The sequence below is a fragment of the Anser cygnoides genome, chromosome Z (assembly GCF_040182565.1).
Source record: "Anser cygnoides isolate HZ-2024a breed goose chromosome Z, Taihu_goose_T2T_genome, whole genome shotgun sequence".
NCBI classification, from domain to species: domain Eukaryota; kingdom Metazoa; phylum Chordata; class Aves; order Anseriformes; family Anatidae; genus Anser; species Anser cygnoides.
Window position 1 is genome coordinate 78,424,903 of NC_089912.1, and position 19,715 is coordinate 78,444,617.

The 19,715-nt window shown below is 48.8% G+C and overlaps 1 protein-coding gene and 1 long non-coding RNA gene across 4 annotated transcripts in view; one reads left to right on the plus strand and one right to left on the minus strand.

Annotated features, from left to right (window-relative positions):
• The window catches only part of LHFPL2 (LHFPL tetraspan subfamily member 2), a 139,777-nt gene that overhangs the window by 16,146 nt on the left and 103,916 nt on the right, over positions 1-19,715 (plus strand). The window contains exon 1 of one of the 3 annotated variants that reach the window (XM_066988981.1): positions 13,990-17,105. The exons of the other annotated variants lie outside the window; for them this stretch is intronic. Within the exon in view, the coding sequence (XP_066845082.1) occupies positions 16,207-17,105 (899 nt within the window). The 5' untranslated portion in view covers positions 13,990-16,206. Of the gene's footprint in view, positions 1-13,989; positions 17,106-19,715 lie in introns of those variants that run through there. 3 annotated transcript variants of the gene reach the window in all.
• On the minus strand, positions 12,164-13,284 carry LOC136789143 (uncharacterized). The gene is made up of 3 exons (XR_010827957.1): positions 13,211-13,284; positions 12,905-13,006; positions 12,164-12,694 (listed from the first exon to the last, which is right to left on the minus strand). It is a non-coding gene; the product is annotated as an uncharacterized lncRNA (long non-coding RNA).

The following is a 19,715-nucleotide window of genomic DNA, read 5'->3' on the forward strand; positions in this document are numbered from 1 at the left end:
AGTTGACTCTTGTGCAGAACTAATATATTATTTTTCAGGACAAGAATCTGTTAAGAAAATACTAGCAGATATACACATCACAGTATCCCTCATTCAGCATCCAGCTTCCCAAATTAGAAATTTCAGCAGAAAAACCACTCTGCTGAGCTTTATCTTGAAAATGCTATTTAATATTATGCAGCTATGCAGTTTGAACTGAAAAGCAAGTGGGACTGAGAAACCTAAAAACTGTTAATATTTAAAGAAGTGGGAGAATACACAAGGTCTGAGTTTGAGATAATAATGAAAAAGATCAATTCTAATTACATCTGTGAAAATATTCTAAGGACCAATAAAGGGACAAAAACATTTTTTCCCTGTTTTATAACTTGCCTTTCTGTCTTGGAAAACATGTACGTTTGTTTGAATTGCAGGCAGTTTGAGGTACCTGTTACAAATAGATGCTGACAGAATCAAAGTCATTGAGAGGAAGGTATTGAAAAGATCAGAAGGTCAATGGGATTATTTTTGAGCAAAACAAAACTTCACCACTGTTTAACAAAGACACTAAGAGTTTAAAGAATAAGTTTAAAGAAACAAGGTGATATTTGGTTGAAATGAAGAAAATGTAGGATATGTGTCAATGTAACTCTGTATATTGAAATTCTGTTTTTTGGAACTTCTCCCTGTCAAATACTAAAAATTGCATAAGTTATATTAAAATTAAATAGGATATTCTGATCACAAAGCAATGCTGTAATGAGCTGTCATTCATTGACCTAGACTAACCAGACTGTCTTCTCCCAATCTCCAATTTCTAAGAGCAGGTTTTTTTAACACAGCTTAATTATTGCTAAAGTTCACTGCTTCTTGAGCATGCATTGGAAGCTTTGTTGAAAATATTCACTGAATATTGATCTTAATATACAGAACCTGGAGTCTCACTGCAATAGTCAGATGGGTAGGTCTGCAGTTAACCCTTTCACAGCCCATCACTGGGACTTTCTTCCTTGCTATGTGTTTAGACTGGCTTGTTTTGCATGATTTTTCCCCTCTCATGTGTTTCTTTTTTTTTTTTTTATTTAGTAATGTGGTTTTCCCTGTCATGTGGTCTCCTGTCTTTCTTGAAGCCCATTAGTCATAAGCAGAGAGGGAACTGAACTAGAGGAATTGCAGATTGTGCCCTCGTGAGAACTCCGTGGTCCCACCGTGCATTCGGGCTAGGTACTTGTCCACTGGATGTGTGGCCATGTGAGGAGGGGACACGCGTTGGTTGTGGAGTGAGAGATAACACCATAGCTGTTTTGCCAACTGGGATTTGTACATTTGGATAGTATGAAGGTGTATACACGTTTATTTACAATTGAATCTTTAGGAAAGTATGTGTCTTGCAGTAACCAAAAAAGTGGATGCTCAGTTTCATTGAATGTTCACCAGACATAGCAATACAACTCATTTTTCTTAGAGCAGGTGCATTTGAAGCCACTTATTTTGAAAGGATGGACTAGTTCTGGGGACTTAGTATACTCTGGGTGCTAGTGATGGTACAGCTCGTAGAAAAGTTCCCTTTCTTTCATAAGTGTTGATGTGAAGATAATGTTTATAACACCTTTCATTGGAACTCCAAATGCAATGACAATTAAATACATTGGAAAAAAAAAAACAAACAGCAAATACAGCCTGTGTTTTAAAACTTGGGGAAATGTTGATGCAGATTGTTTTAAACAGGAGGAACAGCTGAGCTCTTTCCACTCCCTTTCCATAGCCGCAAAACTATATCCCCTCTTGTGAATTAGTCAATACCACTCACAACATACTTATCTGATAACTCTGGGTCCAACCATGTTGTAGTCATACGTTCTTCTGCTGTTTCCAGTGTTTCCTGAATAGGTGAGGTGTGGCACACAGCCATAAAGTGTGGTTTATTAAATTAATTGTCTGTGATAAATGCCACTTTTAAAGATATGAAGCACTTTCAGACTTCACAATTTTAGACAGTTTTCTGTGACTGTTTGCTTTTAAGTTAGTGCATTTACAGTTAATATTTTGAAAAGACGAACACTGTCTAATAATGCACAAAATTAGTCCTTAAAGGCAAAGATAGCTTAGCCATTTTTACAGCTATCCTTTCATCTCATTGCTGACTTATGAGGCTTTCTTAATGCATGAATGATTTTATTAGGTAGACTTTTTTTATTTGTCGTCTGACTTCTACAGAAAAACAAAGTCCTGAGACTGCATGTCAGCAGCTTTGGAGAGGAGATACAGTGCAGGGAGCTCATTGTGTGGTATCAAATGATCAGTGTGTAAAAGCCTCCAATCATTTAATGGCCACTTCTATACTCCCGTGAAGAGTCATGTTGTGTATGCTGGTTTGCTTTTAATCTCAGAATAGCCGAGGGAAACCTAATGTTCTTCTTTTGTCGTTGCTTTAAATCTCTTCCATTTTTGCAGAGTTACCATGCCTTTCAACTCTTCAGAGGCTGAATCTAGACACAGCTTGGGAAATGTTTGATTTTGCTCAGAAGAGGCTGGAACTGATCATATTGACTTAGTTGAGGTTAGGTTTTCTGAGTACTTGGTGAATAGGAATTTTCCTCTGTAAAACTGAATTGAAAAATAATATTTCAGTTACTTACAGAAGTCTAATTCAATATATATGCGTGTGTATATATATATATCTATACATATATTAAAATACAGGATAAAAAAACTCCAATCCTTAAAATAGGGTAAGTCTAAGTAATACTTACATCATGAGTTGTTTGTGATAAACATGCGGGTACTTTCAGAAGAGCTGTAGTTGTGAAAATGAGGGGAAACAGTTCCATTTTGGGGGGAAGATGAGTTTGTTAGATAATGCCTTGAGCATTGCATCTAATTCTTTCTCTTCAGGAATGATTATGGATTAATTTTGTGTAGAGCTTTTCTTTTTAAGGTCATTATGCACTATTGAGTTCATGTTGATGAGAGCTTGGGGTCTTCCTGAAGTTATCTTGATAGGTGACTGACACCTAAGAAATGTAGTCTTCCATTACTTTGTAAAACTCTGCTTACTAACTTGATGGTAAAATATCAGTATCAATTCTAAAGGAGTTTATGCTGAAAGTTTTAGTAAATCTAGGAATAGCTGCTGACAGCCTTTAGCTAGGGAATACTTGTATTTTGAGTTTATATGGATCTTTTGATCTAAACTGAAAGAAAAGTATTCTTCTTAAGTGTTGAAAGGCAGAATACCAATTTGGCAGTGATCGTGTTTCAGTGCAGGTGGAGATTTGACTTAAGGTTATATAAGTATTATGCACGGTAAGAGGAAATGAATTGAAATGTATGGTTTCCAGCCATCAAGTTTATACATATTAGATATACTTATGATCATGTATGTGAGAATAAATTAGTTCTGCATGTGCAGAAATTCAAAATGGAAACTGGAATGTTAAAAAACCAAACCAGCGTAGCTGATGTAGTCACTGCTACAGCTCTTTTTCAGCAGTAACTGTACCATGCCCACTTTCAGTTGCCATAAAACTCTGGAGGAACGTCCAGGCACTTTCTTTGTGAATTATTAAAGAGTACAGAATTGCCAGAGGGCCTCTGGATCCTGAAGCCTGTTCCCCAGCTGTTGAATGCAGCTATTTAAGAGATTTACAGTTTTCAGATATTTCCAGAGTATCTCTTTGCCCACCATGATACACAACTCATAATGCTTCCTAATGCCACCCACCAAATTCTGCGTGCCCACATAAGACAGCCAAATATCTGTAGTAGGCTTCAAACATACAAAAATCACTTTTTTAAAAAAAATTATTATTTCTCCACATTTATCCTTTGTATTTGAGTTTCTTAGGATTGGATAACAATCAGTGTTCTCAGAACTCAGTCTCATCGTGTTTCACCTCCCAGGTGACTTAAGTCTTTGGGCACTGGCTGTTGATAATTTATCGTTGTATTGTGTAAAGAAGTGCTCTATACAGGGTTGCACTCAAACTGTTGGAAAAAGGTAATCAGAACTATACATTTTAGCTTGTTGTGATAGATCACTGTCTATACAAAGGGGAGCCAGCTGCAAATCTTGTTTAAACCAAGAGTCTGCCCCATGGGTGTAATTGTCCTGATCCCTGGATTAAGGTCTGTGGAAGCTGAATTTACTGTATCAGGAACAAATCAAACTGCAGCTTTACAGTTGTGGAGTTACTAGATAAAAATGGTGCAACTGTAAATGAGAGTGCAAAACCAGCAAGGATTTTATTAGACAGAGTTGTTCAGTATTTGGAAGAGGCAGCGTAGCTCTTTTCACAGGTTTATAACAAAACAGATTCCAGTCCAGTAACGTCAGCCATTAAACAGCATCCTTTAAAATCCCCCAGGCCAAAAAAGTGCATCCAGAAAATTTGGAAAAGCGGAGCATCAAGTTCCCTGCTTTGTTAATGTAACTTTCATCCCCTTCCTCACCCCCTCTTCCTCCATTTTTTTTGTTTACTTTTGGCAACGTTTCAGAGACTAGAAGATGACATCAGTGCTATGTCTCTTATTTTATTAGATTACATGGGATGACTTAATGTTGTACAACAGACTTGTGGGCTGGATCTGTATGTTTTCTTTGCGGGCTGCTAGGGAAGAGAGGCTAGGAAGCCAGCTGGATGTACAAACAGGGTGGGTGGACTGTGCTGCCAGCTGTGAGCGGTCGGATTGCTGTTGCTGCCTGAGGAGGTAAGAGCACACTGATCTTGGTGGGCTAGGGGTAGACCAGAAACCATCAGTGGCTCCTCTCCCGTCACCAGCAGCTTCAGCCTGACCCTCTGCATCAGGCTGCAGTAGGCAACTTTAAGGTAGGACATCATGCTGTCTGTCTGTGATGGGATTGAATTAATAGGTGCTGAGAGCTGTGTTAATAATTATTATGGGGTTGTGGAAAGTTTGTCTGATCAAATTAAGCTGGTAATGTTTTTACACGACGCGACGAGTTCAAGTGATAGATAAAGATGTAATAGACTTCGGTCAACACACATTTTTGTTCACAAAGTAGAAGAAAGCAAAATCAAAGCATGAGCTTTGATCTGGCTAAATGACCAGTGCCCAGTGTAACTGTAAATACGGTGTTGACATTGGTTGGGTTTCCGGATAAGCTGCTGGGCTATTCACTGATGTTTTTATTGGTGACATAAACCAAAACATTGCATTACCCATATCAGACCTTGAAGAGTCACAGAACCAGAGCTTATGAGGCCTGAAGGGATCCCATGGTCAGGTAGTGTGGCTTCCTGGGCAAAGGGAGGCATTAGGACACTTCCGAATTAATTCTTATTTGAGCTGCAACATAGAGCTTTCCAGGTGAATTTAAAACTCACCAGTGATGGCAGGGAAAGGAATGACTTTCCAGTGGCATGAAAAATAACAGAAAATGACAGTGATGTGGGTAGATTGGCAAGCTGAGTCCAGCTAATGACAATTCTCAAGTCAAAGTTGTAGAGAAAGGAAACAAGAATACAGGTAACTCTCACATGGTATGTGTGAAATGTGGCACCTCCAAATGGAGGGTCACAGGATAACGAGCTAAACACGAGCTCTCAACAGAGCAGTATGCCCAGAAAGTACTAATGTGATCCCTAGATATAAAAAAAATAAGGTGTTCTGAGTAAGAGTAGATAATACAGAGATTATGTCATTTATTTGGTACTCTACAACTGCTACTGGAATACCATGCTATTGCCCACAAATCAAAGAAGATATTGATGGTGGACAGAGAAGAGCCAGAAAAAAATCTATAGAAGACTGAATAATGTGCCCTGTAGTGTATTTATTTGGTTTAGGGTGTCAAGAATCAAGATCTGAATTAAGGTTACAACTTCCTTCCCACCCCCCCACCCCACCCCCCCCAAAAAAAAAAAAAATAGACTGTAATTCAACACAATTATTTCAGGAAGTCATGTACTGTGGTGGTCTTACTTTGCTAGGCAGTTGAACACCACAACCACTCTCTCACTCCCTCTCCTCAGAAGAGGAGGGGAAGAATAAAAGGAAAGAAACAACTCACGGTTTGAGATGAGGATACTTTAATTAAAGGAAAAAATAATTATTAAGGAAAAATTATTAATAATTAAACAATTTAACTAAAGGGAAAAAGGGAAGGGGAAAAAGGGAGGAAAAAAAAACCAACAAAAAAACAAGTAAAGGCTGTGTGGAAGTGCAGAAATACTTCCCACTAATGAGCGATGCTTGACCACGTCCTTGAAACAGGGCCTCAACGCACATAGCCGTTGTTCGGGAGGACAGACATTTTCACGACGAGAGCCCACCCCTCCCCTCTTCTTCCTTTTCCCACCTCTTATTGCTGAATGCGACATCATATGGTATGGAATATCCCTTTGGTTGGTTTAGGTTTGGTCTACTGCCCTGGTGATGTTCCTTTCTCACTTTTTGCCCGCCCCCTAGAAGGGTTAGAGAGAGTCCTGATGCAGTGCCAGCACTGCTCAACAGCAGACACAACACTGGTGTAATACCCCTGCTGTTCTAGCTTGAAGTGCAGAGCACAGCACTGTATGGGCTGCTGCAGGGAAAGTTAACATCCCAGCCAGACCCAGAACAACCTGCACCCCTTATTCCATAACATTTGTGTCGCTCTCAGGCCCCCCATACTTTAGCATATAAGTTTTCTCATCACCATTGTTCCTTGTCCTTTAACAGATTAATAAGTAGGTATATCTTTTCATTCTATGGGTCCTTCTCAAAAAATGTTCTTAAAACTGTTGATGATTTAGTCTTCATCTGCCAAAGTGGTCACTCAGGGCAGGCAGAGTTGGATGTCTGGGCGCCAGCACCAGCTTAGCTCAAGTCCTTGTTGCACTTGCCTGGTTCCTTGCAAAGGTGACCCGTTGTTGATCCTGCAGTGTCTTCCTACAACATATAACTTAGGTCACAGATTAGTTTTCTCCCAAGGTTAAATCTTCTTGAGGCACGCACCTGATATCCCCATTCTTTTGCATGACCCAACAGGTATACTCTGGTCCTTGGGCGAAGACAGTCCCACAAGTGGGTTTGCCTTTTCCCGAGGCAGGAGCAACCCACACCGCCTTCCCCATCCACTTCCCTGCATACACTATGGGGACTTTAGCTCCTTTCACTGTGCATAGGGGTTTTGTTTCAGCAGAACCAGGACTGCTGTCAGACCCCCTGTTGTTAACTAGCCAAGTGGCTTCTGGTAGGTTTATGTCCCATTGTTTCCATGTCCCGGTACCCAATGCTAGTAACATAGTTTTTAACAGTCCATTGTACCTCTCAACCTTCCCAGAGGCTTGTGGGTGATAAGGGATGTGATACACCCACTCAATACCATGCCTTTTGGCCCAGGAGGTGTCAAGGTTGTTTCGGAAATGACTCCCATTGTCAGACCTAATTCTCTCTGGTGTACCATGATGCCACAGCACTTGCCTTTCTAGGCCCAAGACAGTGTTTGGGGCCGTGGCATGGTTTATGGGGTATGTTTCCAGCCACCCAGTAGTTGCTTCTGCCATGGTGAGTATGTACCGTTTGCCTTGGAGGGTTTGTGGGAGTGGTCCGATATAGTCAATTTGCCAGGCCTCATCATATTGAAACCCTAGCCACCTCCCCTATTCCAGGGAGATTTTACCTTCATGGCTCTCTTGATTGCAGCACAGGTCTCACACTCATGGGTAACCTGTGTGATGGCCTCAATGGTCAGGTCCACCCCTCAATCACGAGCCCATCTGTATGTGGCATCCCTCCCCAGATGTCCTGATGTTTCATGGGCCCATCGAGCTACAAACAGCTCACCTTTACGTCCCCAGTCTAGGTCCACCTGAGCCACTTCAATTTTTGAAGCTCAATCCACCTCTTCATTTTTCTGATGTTCTTCAGTAGCATGACTCTTGGACATGTGGGCATCTACATGACGTACTTTTACATCCAGGTTTTCTACCCGGGCAGCAATATCTTGCCACAGGGCAGCAGCCCAGATAGGTTTACCTCTGCACTGCCAGTTGCTCTGTTTCCATTGCTGCAGCCACCCCCCCAGAGCATTTGTCACTATCCATGAGTCAGTGTAGAGATACAGTACTGGCCATTTTTCTCTTTCGGCAATCTCTAGGGCCAGTTGTATGGCTTTTACTTCTGCATACTGACTCGACTCGCCTTCCCCTTCCATGGCCTCCACAACTCGTCATATGGGACTCCACACAGCAGCTTTCCATTTCCGTTGGCTCCCTACCACATGGCAGGATCTGTCAGTGAACAACACATACTGCTTTCTGTCTTCAGGCAACTCATTACGTGGTGGTGCCTCTTCAGCATGGGTTACCTCTTCTTTTGGCTCTGCGAAATCTCTGCCTTCCGGCCAGTCCATGATCTCTTCCAGGATTCCTGGGCGATTAGGTTTTCCCATTCGAGCCCGCTGTGTAATTAACGCTATCCACTTACTCCACGTAGCATCAGTCGCATGGTGTGTAGTGGGAATTTTCCCTTTGAACATCCAATGTAACACAGGTAGCCGTGGGGCCAAGAGGAGCTGTGCTTCTGTACCCACAACTTCTGAAGCAGCTTGAACACCCTCATATGCCATTAGTATCTCTTTTTCAGTTGGGGTGTAATTGGCTTCTGATCCTCAATAGCCCCAGCTCCAGAAACCCAGAGGTTGACCTCAAGTTTATTCTGGGGTTTTCTGCCAGAGGCTCCAGGTGAGGCCATGCTCCCCAGCTGCAGTGTAAAGTATGTTTTGCACAGCTGGTCCGGTACGGACAGGCCCAAGGGCTACTGCATGAGCTATTTCTTGTTTGATTTGTTCAAAGGCCTGTTGTTGCTCAGGGCCCCAGTCAAAATAGTTTCTCTTTTGAGTCACTCAATATAGAAGACTCATAGGCTGACTGTAACCTGGAACATGCATTCTCCAGAATCCCACAAGGCCTAGGAAAGCTTGCGTTTCTTTTTTGCTAGTTGGCGGAGACATTGCCATTATTTTGTTGATCACATCCATCGGAATATGGCGACGTGCATCCTGCCATTTTACCCCCAAGAAATAGACTTCCTCTGCAGGTCCCTTGACCTTACTCTGTTTAACGGCAAAACCAGCTTTCAGGAGAATTTGGATTGCTTTCTTCCCTTTCTCAAAAATTTCTTCTGTGTTGCCCCACACGAGGATGTCATCAATGTACTGCAGGTGTTCAGGAGTTCAGGTGTTCAACTTTTGACACAGTTCCCCACAACATTCTCCTCAGGAAACTGGCTGCTCGGGGCTTGGACTGGCGTACGCTTCGCTGGGTTAGAAACTGGCTGGATGGCCGGGCCCAGAGAGTTGTGGTGAATGGAGTCAAATCTGGTTGGAGGCCGGTCACTAGTGGTGTCCCCCAGGGCTCGGTACTGGGGACGGTCCTCTTTAATATCTTTATCGATGATCTGGATGAGGGCGTCCAGTGCACCCTCAGTAAGTTTGCAGATGACACCAAGCTAAGTGCGTGTGTCGATCTGCTCGAGGGCAGGAAGGCTCTGCAGGAGGATCTGGATAGGCTGGAGCGATGGGCTGAGGTCAACTGTATGAAGTTCAACAAGGCCAAGGGCCTGGTCCTGCACCTGGGGCGCAACAACCCCAAGCAGAGCTACAGGCTGGGAGATGAGTGGCTGGAAAGCTGCCTGGCCGAGAGGGACCTGGGAGTATTGGTTGATAGTCGGCTGAATATGAGCCAGCAGTGTGCCCAGGTGGCCAAGAAGGCCAACAGCATCCTGGCCTGCATAAGAAGCAGTGTGGCCAGCAGGTCTAGGGAAGTGATTGTGCCCCTGTACTCGGCTCTGGTGAGGCCGCACCTCGAGTACTGTGTTCAGTTTTGGGCCCCTCGCTACAGGAAGGACATGGACGTGCTCGAGCGAGTCCAGAGAAGGGCAACGAAGCTGGTGAGGGGTCTGGAGAACAAGTCTTACGAGGAGCGGCTGAGGGAGCTGGGCTTGTTCAGCCTGGAGAAGAGGAGGCTCAGGGGCGACCTTATCGCTCTCTACAGTTACCTTAAAGGAGGCTGTAAAGAGGTGGGGGTTGGTCTGTTCTCCTACGTGCCTGGTGACAGGACGAGGGGGAATGGGCGAAAGTTGCGACAGGGGAGTTTTAGGTTGGATGTTAGGAAGTACTTCTTTACCGAAAGGGTTATTAAGCATTGGAACGGGCTGCCCAGGGAGGTGGTGGAGTCAGCATCCCTGGAGGTCTTTAAAAGACGTTTAGATGTAGAGCTTAGCGATATGGTTTAGTGGAGTACTTAGTGTTAGGTCGGAGGTTGGACTCGATGATCTTGAGGTCTCTTCCAACCTAGAAATCTGTGATACTGTGATACTGTGAGAATTTGGATTGCTTTCTTCCCTTTCTCAAAAATTTCTTCTGTGTTGCCCCACACGAGGATGTCATCAATGTACTGCAGGTGTTCAGGAGCTCCCCCTTGTTCCAGTGCAGACTGGATCAGTCCATGGCAAATGGTAGGGCTGTGTTTCTACCCCTGGGGCAGTCGATTCCAGGTGTATTGGCATATTGCCCCTCCAAGTGAAAGCAAACTGGTCTGCATGCTGCTGCCAAAGGGACGGAGAAAAATGCATTAGCAATATCAATTGTGGTGTACCACTTGGCTGCCTTTGACTCTAGTTCGTACTGAAGTTCTAGCATGTCCGGCACTGCAGCACTCAGCGGTGGCCTGACTTCGCTCAGGCCGCGATAGTCCACCATTAGCCTCCGCTCTCCGTCAGACTTTCGCACTGGCCATATAGGACTATTAAATGGTGAGCGAGTCTTACTGGTCCCTCCTTGGCTCTCCAGCCGATGAACCAACTCATGGATGGGGATCAGGGAGTCTCGGTTGGTGTGATATTGCCATCGGTGCACCGTTGTGGTAGCGATTGGTACCTGTTCTTCAGCCTTTAGCAATCCTACAATGGAAAGGTCTTCTGAAAGGCCAGGCAGGGGTGACAGCTGCCTAATCTTCTCTGTGCTCAAAGCAGCTATGCCAAAATCCCACCGGTACCCTTTTGGATCCTTGAAGTACCCTCTCTTAAGGCAGTCTATGCCAAGGATGCATGGACCCTCCGGGCCAGTCACAATGGGATGCTTTTGCCACTGATTCCCAGTTAGACTCACTTCAGCTTCCAATACAGATAGCTTTTGGGATCCCCCTGTTACTCCAGAGATACAGATGAGTTCTGTCCCTTGGTAGCCTGATGGCATTCAGGTACATTGTGCACCAGTGTCCAATAGAGGTGGACACGGTTTAGTTCTGTTAGGTGCCATTTGTGGTCGTCAGCGTGTTTGGGGCTGGAACACTGTTTTCTCCTTCTCTGAAAAGCTCTTTGAGAGGAAGGAGGGCTGTGGGGAAACTGGGAGCACTCTGCATGCTGGGGAGTCATTTCTCCCCGTGCTGAGGTTGACACAAAACTTCCCAATCTCCTCAACCTTTCCCTTTCGGCCTTCCAACAGGCCCCTGACTCCGAGTGCCTGCAGCTGCAGGTTCCCTCCCAGCGCAGGTCTGTGTTTCAGTGCATGGGGCGTTTCTGGATGTGTCTCCTACAAGAGTCGGGAGCGTGAGTGTGCAAAAGTAGCGCCGTCCCCTGGGCTTTTGTTTTTAATCAGTCCCAGTTTGCTTCTGGCAGTCAGGTTTGTAACCAGGAGGTAGCCAAGCCCACTGGGAAGAAGTTGGCCTAAAGTGAGCTGTGATGACCAGCCCTGGCAAGGCTGGTGCGTGGGAGAAATGTGCAGCAAAGCTATGAGAGGCGCTTAATTTCCCAGGTAGAAAGCATGGTTCTCTTTGATTTCCAGCAGCGGGGCAGCCCCCCCAGCGGCTGCACGTTGGGTGCGGAGCGCATGTCAGGAAGGGGAATTTCCTCAAGCAGTTCCATCAGAGCAGATGAGGTTTTTGCGTTAAGTGTTCTTCCTTCCTTATACACCTGTGGTCCCTTGGTAAAAGAGGGAGCAAACTGGTTTCCAGACTCACACCTGCAGACACCGGTCTTAAATTAGGACCCTTAATCTGCTTTGAAATACTCTTGATGCCAGTGTCTGAAGAAGCGGAGGCTGGTGCACTCGCTCCTTCTGCAAAAGGCAAAGCCCCCCAAGGTTTCCCCAGGAAGGGCAGGAAAAAGCAGCCGATGAGGTTGTGAATCAGAACGTTTATTTGAGCAGCATTAGAGAGAGACATGGGATGGGGTGGGGTGGCGTGGAGGCGTGCCGAGCTCTCTTTGTCCATAGCTGCAGGGCCCGTTGTTGTGCTTGTAGGACCACAGTAGGGTAGAGACGGGGTCCTTGTGTGCTTCCTGCTCCTTCGGTGGCTGCGGTTGTAGAAAGCTGCAGCAGCTTTCAGGTCAGTGGCCGTGGATGGATTGGGCAGAGGAGGGAAGGGAGAGTGGCACACCTTGGTGTGCTCGGGGCTCTGTGATGGGGTGAGAAAGGAAAATGATCAAAAAGAGCAGCCCCAGCCCATGGCCAGGAGCAGTCCCAGCCTCCCTGCGTGAGGCACTCGCAGCCTGACAGCAAGGCCGTCCTGCCTGTGTCTCCCTGACAGCCAAGAGTCAGCCGTGTTGGGCCAAGCCCATCACCTTCCCGCAGGCAGTGAGACCGGGGAGGGGAATGGGTTGGGGTGATCTTATCTGTCCTGGAGAGCGTGGTGAATTCTCCATCAGAGTGCTGGAAGAGAGAGGCCAGGAGTGTGCCATGGCTTCATTCCCTCACTCTCAGTGAGTCCACCTGTAATAGAGGAGGTGACAAACAGAGCAGGCACCCCCTGCCAACACTGAAAGCCATCCCTTCCTCCCTGAGCAAGGCTCTCCCAGCCTCACTCCAAGGCTGTCCATCTCACGTCTCCCTGACGGCCAGGAGATGCCCCTCGTAGCCCAACCGTGTCATCTTCTGGCATGCTGTGAGACTGTGGTGGGGTATGGCTTGGGGATCGCTTACCTGTCCTGTAGAGTGTTGGCAGCTCTTCCTTCCAGCTGAATTCTCAAGGGCAGAGAGGCCAGGAGCGTGCCGTGGTCTTGTCCCATCGCTGTGTGTTTCTGGCTGAAAGAGAAGAAGCACCAAACAGAGCAGCATCCCCCTGTGACCACGGGCAGCCCCTGCCTGTCTGCCCAAGAGTCTCTAGCGTCTCACCGAGGCTGTCCGTGTCCCGTCGTCCTGATGGAGTGGTCACTGCTGTCCTGGTCCAATCGTGTCACCTGGCTGCTTGCTGTGAACCATGGTAGGTGTGGGTTGGGGCAATCTTACCTGTCCTGTAGAGCGTTGGCAGCTCTTCCTTCCAGCTGAGTGGTCGAGGGCAGTGAGGTCAGGATTGTGCCGTGGTCTGGTCCCATCTCTCTGTGATTCTGGCTGAAAGAGAAGAAGCACCAAACGGACCAGCAGCCCCCTGTGACCACGGGCAGCCCCTGCCTGTCTGCCCAAGAGTCTCTAGCGTCTCACCGAGGCTGTCCGTGTCCCGTCGTCCTGATGGAGCTGTCACTGTCGTCCTGGCCCGAGCGTGTCACCTGTCTGTTTGCTGTGGACCCTGGTAGGTGTGGGTTGGGGCGATCTTACCTGTCCTGTAGAGCGTTGGCAGCTCTTCCTTCCAGCTGAGTGGTCGAGGGCAGTGAGGCCAGGATCGTGCCATGGTCTGGTCCCATCGCTGTGTGTGTTTCCAGCTGTTAGAGAGGAAGCCAAAAGAGAGCAGCCTTCCCCTGTGGCCAGGAGCAGACCATGCCTCCCAGCCTAAGGCTCTCCCAGCCTGACATTAATGCCGTCCATCCTGTGTCTCCTGACAGCCAAGAGTCAGCTGTGTTGGGCCAAGCCATCACCGTCCGGCCGGCAGTGAGACCGGGGAGGGGAATGGGTTAGGGCTGTCTTATCTGTCCTGTAGAGTGCTGGCATCTTTTCGAGCTGAGTTGTCAAGGGGAGAGAGGCCAGGAGTGTGCCGTGGTCTGGTCTCATTGCCGTGTGTGTCTGGCTTTAAAAGAGCAGGAAGAAACCGCGCAACGTCCCCCTGTGACCATGGGCTGCCCCTGCCCAAGGGTCTCCAGCGTCTCACCACATCCGTCCGTCTTCCCATCATCCTGATGGAGTGGTCACTGTCGTCCTGGCCCAATCGTCTCACCTGGCTGCCTGCTATGAGACCATGGTAGGGTGTGGGTTGGGGTGATCTTACCTGTCCTGTAGAGCGTTGGCAGCTCTTCCTTCCAGCTGAGTGGTCGAGGGCGGTGAGGCCAGGATTGTGCTGTGGTCTGGTCCCATCGCTGTGTGTTTCTGGCTGAAAGAGAAGAAGCACCAAACGGAGCAGCATCCCCCTGTGACCACGGGCAGCCCCTGCCTCTCTGCCCAAGAGTCTCTAGCGTCTCACCGAGGCTGTCCGTGTCCCGTCGTCCTGATGGAGCGGTCACTGCCGTCCTGGCCCGAGCGTGTCACCTGTCTGCTTGCTATGAGATCATGGTAGGGTGCGGGTTGGGGTGATGTTACCTGTCCTGTAGAGCGTGGGCTATTGTGTGGCACAGTGCTGGAAAGGAGTGGCCAGGTGTGTGCGGTGGTTTGGTTTGGTCAGTGTCCTGTAGGGTGCTGAAAGCCGTTTGAGGTGTGGGCCTGAGGAGAGAGGAGAGACGAGCTGAGTTCCTCTGGCTGAGTGTGTGTCCAGAGCTGAGGCTGGAGCAGCAGGAGCAGGCAGCTGAGCAGCCTCCCTGTCAGCACGGGCAGCCATCTCAGGCCTGCGTGGCCGTTGGGGCCAGTGTTCCGGGGCCGAGGCCGTCCGCGCCCCTTTGTGACAGGGGGCACCCCCTGCCTGCTGTGACATGGGCAGTGCATCACTGCGGGGTGGCAGCAGGTGATACGGAGCCCAGGCCTGGGCCGGGTGGTGGAAAAGGCGCCCAGGGGTGTGTGCAGGGCTGCAGGGCCGTGCCAGCAGGCTGTGGGAGTGTGCTGGGGTCCGGGTGGGGCTGTGCTGCCTGCCCTGCAGAGCTCTGAGAGCTCCCCGCCGAGGGGGAGAGGCCAGGAGCGTGTCCCGGTTCCGTCCCATCGCTGCCTGTGCGTGCGGCTGGAAGAGGAGAGGCAAGCAGAGAGGAGCCCCCCGGCTGCCCCCCATCGCCGCGCAGGGGGACACGTCTGTTCCTGCCCACCGTGGAAGCACGAAGGAAGAACTAAGTGAATAATAAACATGGAAAAGCCCAAAGCCCCGGGTTGTGATTCTGGGGAGGGGAATCGAGTAGCTGTAGCAGAAATTGCTTTGAAATGAACTTTATTTCAGCTAAAGAGTAAAGTTGAGGAAAAACTAAGAAATCCCAAAACTCTACTAAAAATGAAAGCAGCTGAAGTGGTGTCAATTTTATACGTCATTTGCAGGGACGCTTCCCTTAACAGAAAGGATACTCCTAAAGGAAACTCTGAAGGACATCGTTAAGATCAGTCTGACCTCTAGTCTTGGTGTGACCAAAATCAGTCCAATTCTGGTCAGAATTCTGCCTGACGTCATGCAGAGGGGCTCTGCTGAAGCCAGCGGAGCTCCCCACGCAGTGGGTCCCCAGCCCCAGCGACAGACTTCAGTGACCCTTGTTGGTCGCTTACCAGGACAAAGTGGCATTTGGCTTCGTTTGACCATAAGTGAATGCACGGAGCTTGCAGAGCAGCTTCCATGTTGCTGCATGAGCACATCAGGCCGTTGGGAAGTTCAGCCCGCGTCCTTGCGGAGAGCCAGGTTAGAATAAAGCAGGCAATTGTAATGGGAATGAGGGAACACTGCCTGGATGGCCTGCTGCCTCCCCATAAGAAGGAGAAGGCATTTCTATACAGAGTATTTTCTCCTCCTTTCCCTACCCACAAATACCAAACGTGTAAGAGTAAGTCAGAGGTTTCTTCCCCAAGAAAAAGACGGGGAAAGTGTGCTGAAGGGCACGGCACATTGCAGAGAACAGTGACCGATCTGGAGGTGAGAGAGGCTGCAGCGCGCAGTGGGAGGCACACCCAAGGCTGTCCAACGTGGCCCTGGATCCCGCTGAACAAAACTGCTGTCAGGGACGTTGCAGCTCTCAGCTCCCAGCTGTTCCAGCCCAGGGTTTGCTCTTCCCTTGCCCCTCAGGGTGCAGCAGGCTGCGGTTTGCCAGCTTTGCCATGTTCTTCGGCTTTCTCTCTGGAAAAAGGCATTCTTGGCGTTCCATTTTTGCCTCTGCAGGGGGAGTCCCTCGTGGCACCTTTGGCCCAGGCTGGGTCAGCTGGAGCACCTCCCCACAATCTGTGGGGCGGAGGGGGGAATGGCAGCCCTCTGGGGAGAGGCTGGCGGTGGTGTGGCACGCACAAGGCTCAGGCGGCTGGAGCGCAAGCACGCTGTGCAGTGGCTGCTGAGCCCCTTGTGCGCAGCGAGGTGCCGGGGGGGGTTCTGTCCTTGCAAGGCTCTGCAGAGATGTTCCTCTGAACCACGTGTGGCTGGAAACATGCCTGCTGTTGTAATCCAGTTCAATTTAACTGGAGTTAAATCCAGGTGGAGGCCGGTCACTACTGGCATCCCCCAGGGCTCAGTACTGGGGCCAGTTCTCTTTAATATCTTTATCGATGATCTAGATCAGGGGATCAAGTGCACCCTCAGTAAGTTTGCAGATGACACCAAGTTAGGTGCCTGTGGCGATCTGCTCGAGGGCAGGAAGGCTCTGCAGGAGGATCTGGATAGGCTGGACCGATGGGCTGAGGCCAACTGTATGAAGTTCAACAAGGCCAAGTGCCGGGTCCTGCACCTGGGGCGCAACAACCCCAAGCAGAGCTACAGGCTGGGAGATGAGTGGTTGGAAAGCTGCCTGGCAGAGAAGGACCTGGGAGTACTGGTTGATAGTCGGCTGAATATGAGCCAGCAGTGTGCTCAGGTGGCCAAGAAGGCCAACAGCACCCTGGCTTGCACAAGAAACAGTGTGGCCAGCAGGTCTAGGGAAGTGATTGTCCCCCTGTACTCGGCTCTGGTGAGGCCGCACCTCGAGTACTGCGTTCAGTTTTGGGCCCCTTGCTACAAGAAGGACGTCGAGGTGCTCGAGAGAGTCCAGAGGAGGGTGACGAAGCTGGTGAGGGGTCTGGAGAACAAGTCTTACGAGGAGCGGCTGAGGGAGCTGGGCTTGTTCAGCCTGGAGAAGAGGAGGCTCAGGGGAGACCTCATCGCTCTCTACAGGTACCTTAAAGGAGGCTGTAGTGAGGTGGGGGTTGGTCTGTTCTCCCATGTGCCTGGTGACAGGACGAGGGGGAATGGGCGCCAGGGGAGGTTTAGGCTGGATATTAGGAAAAGCTTCTTTACCGAAAGGGTTGTTCGGGATTGGAATGGGCTGCCCAGGGAAGTGGTTGAGTCACCATCCCTGGAGGTCTTTAAAAGACGTTTAGATGTTGAGCTTAGTGAGATGGTTTAGTGGAGGACTTGTTAGTGTTAGGTCAGAGGTTGGACTCGGTGATCTTGGAGGTCTCTTCCAACCTAGATGATTTTGTGATTCTGTAATCCTCTAAGTAGGGGGCTGAACTTCAGTGGGAGCTGGGACGTGTCTGAGCAGGGTCAGTGCCACAGTCAGGCTGTGACCCAGCCAAAAAGCTCTGTCTCTTCTTGGCTTCTATTGCAGGAGTCTTTTTGGGCAGCAGCGAGGATGGGCCCGGAGCAGTTGATGGACAGCAGAAATGTGGCAAAAAGTTTTTTTTCCAGTGACTGCTGGAACCTCCTTGAATGATGAAGTGGGGGAGCAGGATCTGGAGGCTGTGCTGCTGCTTGCACTTGACTTCCCCCCCCCAGTGCCTCTGCCCAGTGCTGCTGCATCCTGCTGCAGGCACCCCTTGGCAGAGAAGCAGCGCGTCAGAGGCTCTGCTGGCTGGCAGGCATGCCTGGGAGTGAAGGATAAGCATTTATCCCGGTGTAAAACAACCAGCACTTTCCCAAGTGTATAGTAATTTGCTTGTGGAATTAAGTACGGAAAGATCACAGAATCCCAGAACGGCTGAGGTTGGCAGGGAGCTCTGAAGATCATCCGGTCCCAGCCCCTGCCCAGCAGGATCACCTGGAGCATGCTGCACAGGGTGGCATCCAGGTGGGTTTGGCTACCTCCAGAGAAGGAGACGCCACAGCCTGTCTGGGCAAAAGATAACATAAAGTGTCCGAGTGAAGAGCTGCTGAAGCCCTGAGGACCCAACACCAAGAAGATGTTTCCCCCTCCTATTGGCAGAGCCTACCTGAAGGTGAATTGTAGTAAGGTCAGGAGTTCTGGAAACCCGGAATCCCCTGGCAAGACTTGAGGAACTTCCCTGGGCACTGACCCTGCAAGGGGGACTGCCCACAGTGCCCGCACAGCCTGCAGAAGGGGCAGGGGAAGCAGGCACCGACCTTAGGGTCTGAGCAAGCTGCTGCAGGTGGGGAGCTCACTTATGCACAGCCTTGGCTCCATGGTCGTGGTAACCAAGGAGGTTTTTCAGCCCCTCGGTCATGGTTAAGCATTTAGTTTTGTTAGGGAATGCCTCACGGAAGAGGGGCATGTTGTATTCCAAAGCCAAATGCCTTTAATAGAGCTGTGCAAATGAAGTGACTGCTTTACCTCCACCTTCTCTCCAGCGGTTGAGAATTCCTTGGAGATGCTTTCCTTTATTAACAAGAGGAGTGTCTGCTCTGCCAGAAGCTGAGAAGAAGCAGGCTGCCTATTTCTGGAGGACAGAGTTACAATAGGCTTTGCAGCCGCCGAGGCACAGTTTCAGGATTTCCTGTCTGAGCTTTGCAGGTGCCGTGCTTGTCAGGTTGGCTCCTGGACTAAACTTGTCAAACATCAGCTCTCCCAGTCTGATTTTTTGCCTTGTGGCTTCCTGGTGGGTCCTGAGAGGGAGCACAGCACCGTTACGCTTTCTTATTGGTGCCAGGAAAGGACCAGGTATGTAAACGCAGGTCTACTGTAGTTTTTTTGCTGATAAAACAACGCTAAGCTCACTGAACTGGACTGGCAAGTACTCTAAATGAGAGTTATTCTACTGAGAGGATTTCCAGCGACCTCAGGATTTGCCCCATAGATAAAGGCAGCAAGGTCCTGAAGCAAATTCAGAGAAGTGGAGTTCAGATATTACCTTGGGCAACAAAGCCCTTCTCTTCTGTCTGACAAAAAGCAATCCACTTGTTAGATGGTTCTGGACGTGCCAAGAAGAACCTTCCACCAACAGGAAGCAAGCCCTCGAAGACAGCAAACCCCAATGACGCGCCCGAATTCCTTGCTAATTTGAGCACAATAAATATCTTCCTGACCAATCTATTGGCTTCCTCTGCCCCTCTCTCTGAAGCCCAGAAGGACTGCAGTGCAGGTTTAATGGACAGTGTTTGTAAGAGGCAACCCAGGTGTTTGAAGTGTGCAGAAAACCCAGTCACATCCCGTTCTCAGTCCTCAAATTGGTATAAAATGCTGATTGCAAAAGAAGTGACGGGAAGGTGTAGTTCTGACGATGTATCCAGAGGTCGGCTCCAAGGAGTAGAGCCATTTTTGATGGGCTGCTGCAGGGAAAGTTAACATCCCAGCCAGACCCAGTACAAGTACATAAGAGGCTTATCTAGCTCCATAGGGTAGGCATCTGTTTCACTTGCTGGTCAGAAGATCACATTAGCTATATCTGGAGGTGTGTGTATTTCCACAGGGGCCATGTGGCAAAATCTTGGCTTTCATATGGCAGATTCTGGGCTAATCCGTGCAACATACAGTCCTGGTGGACATTGATGTATCTCAGGATGTTGCACTTTGAGAACTACAGAAGAAGTCCTAACAAAAACAACAAT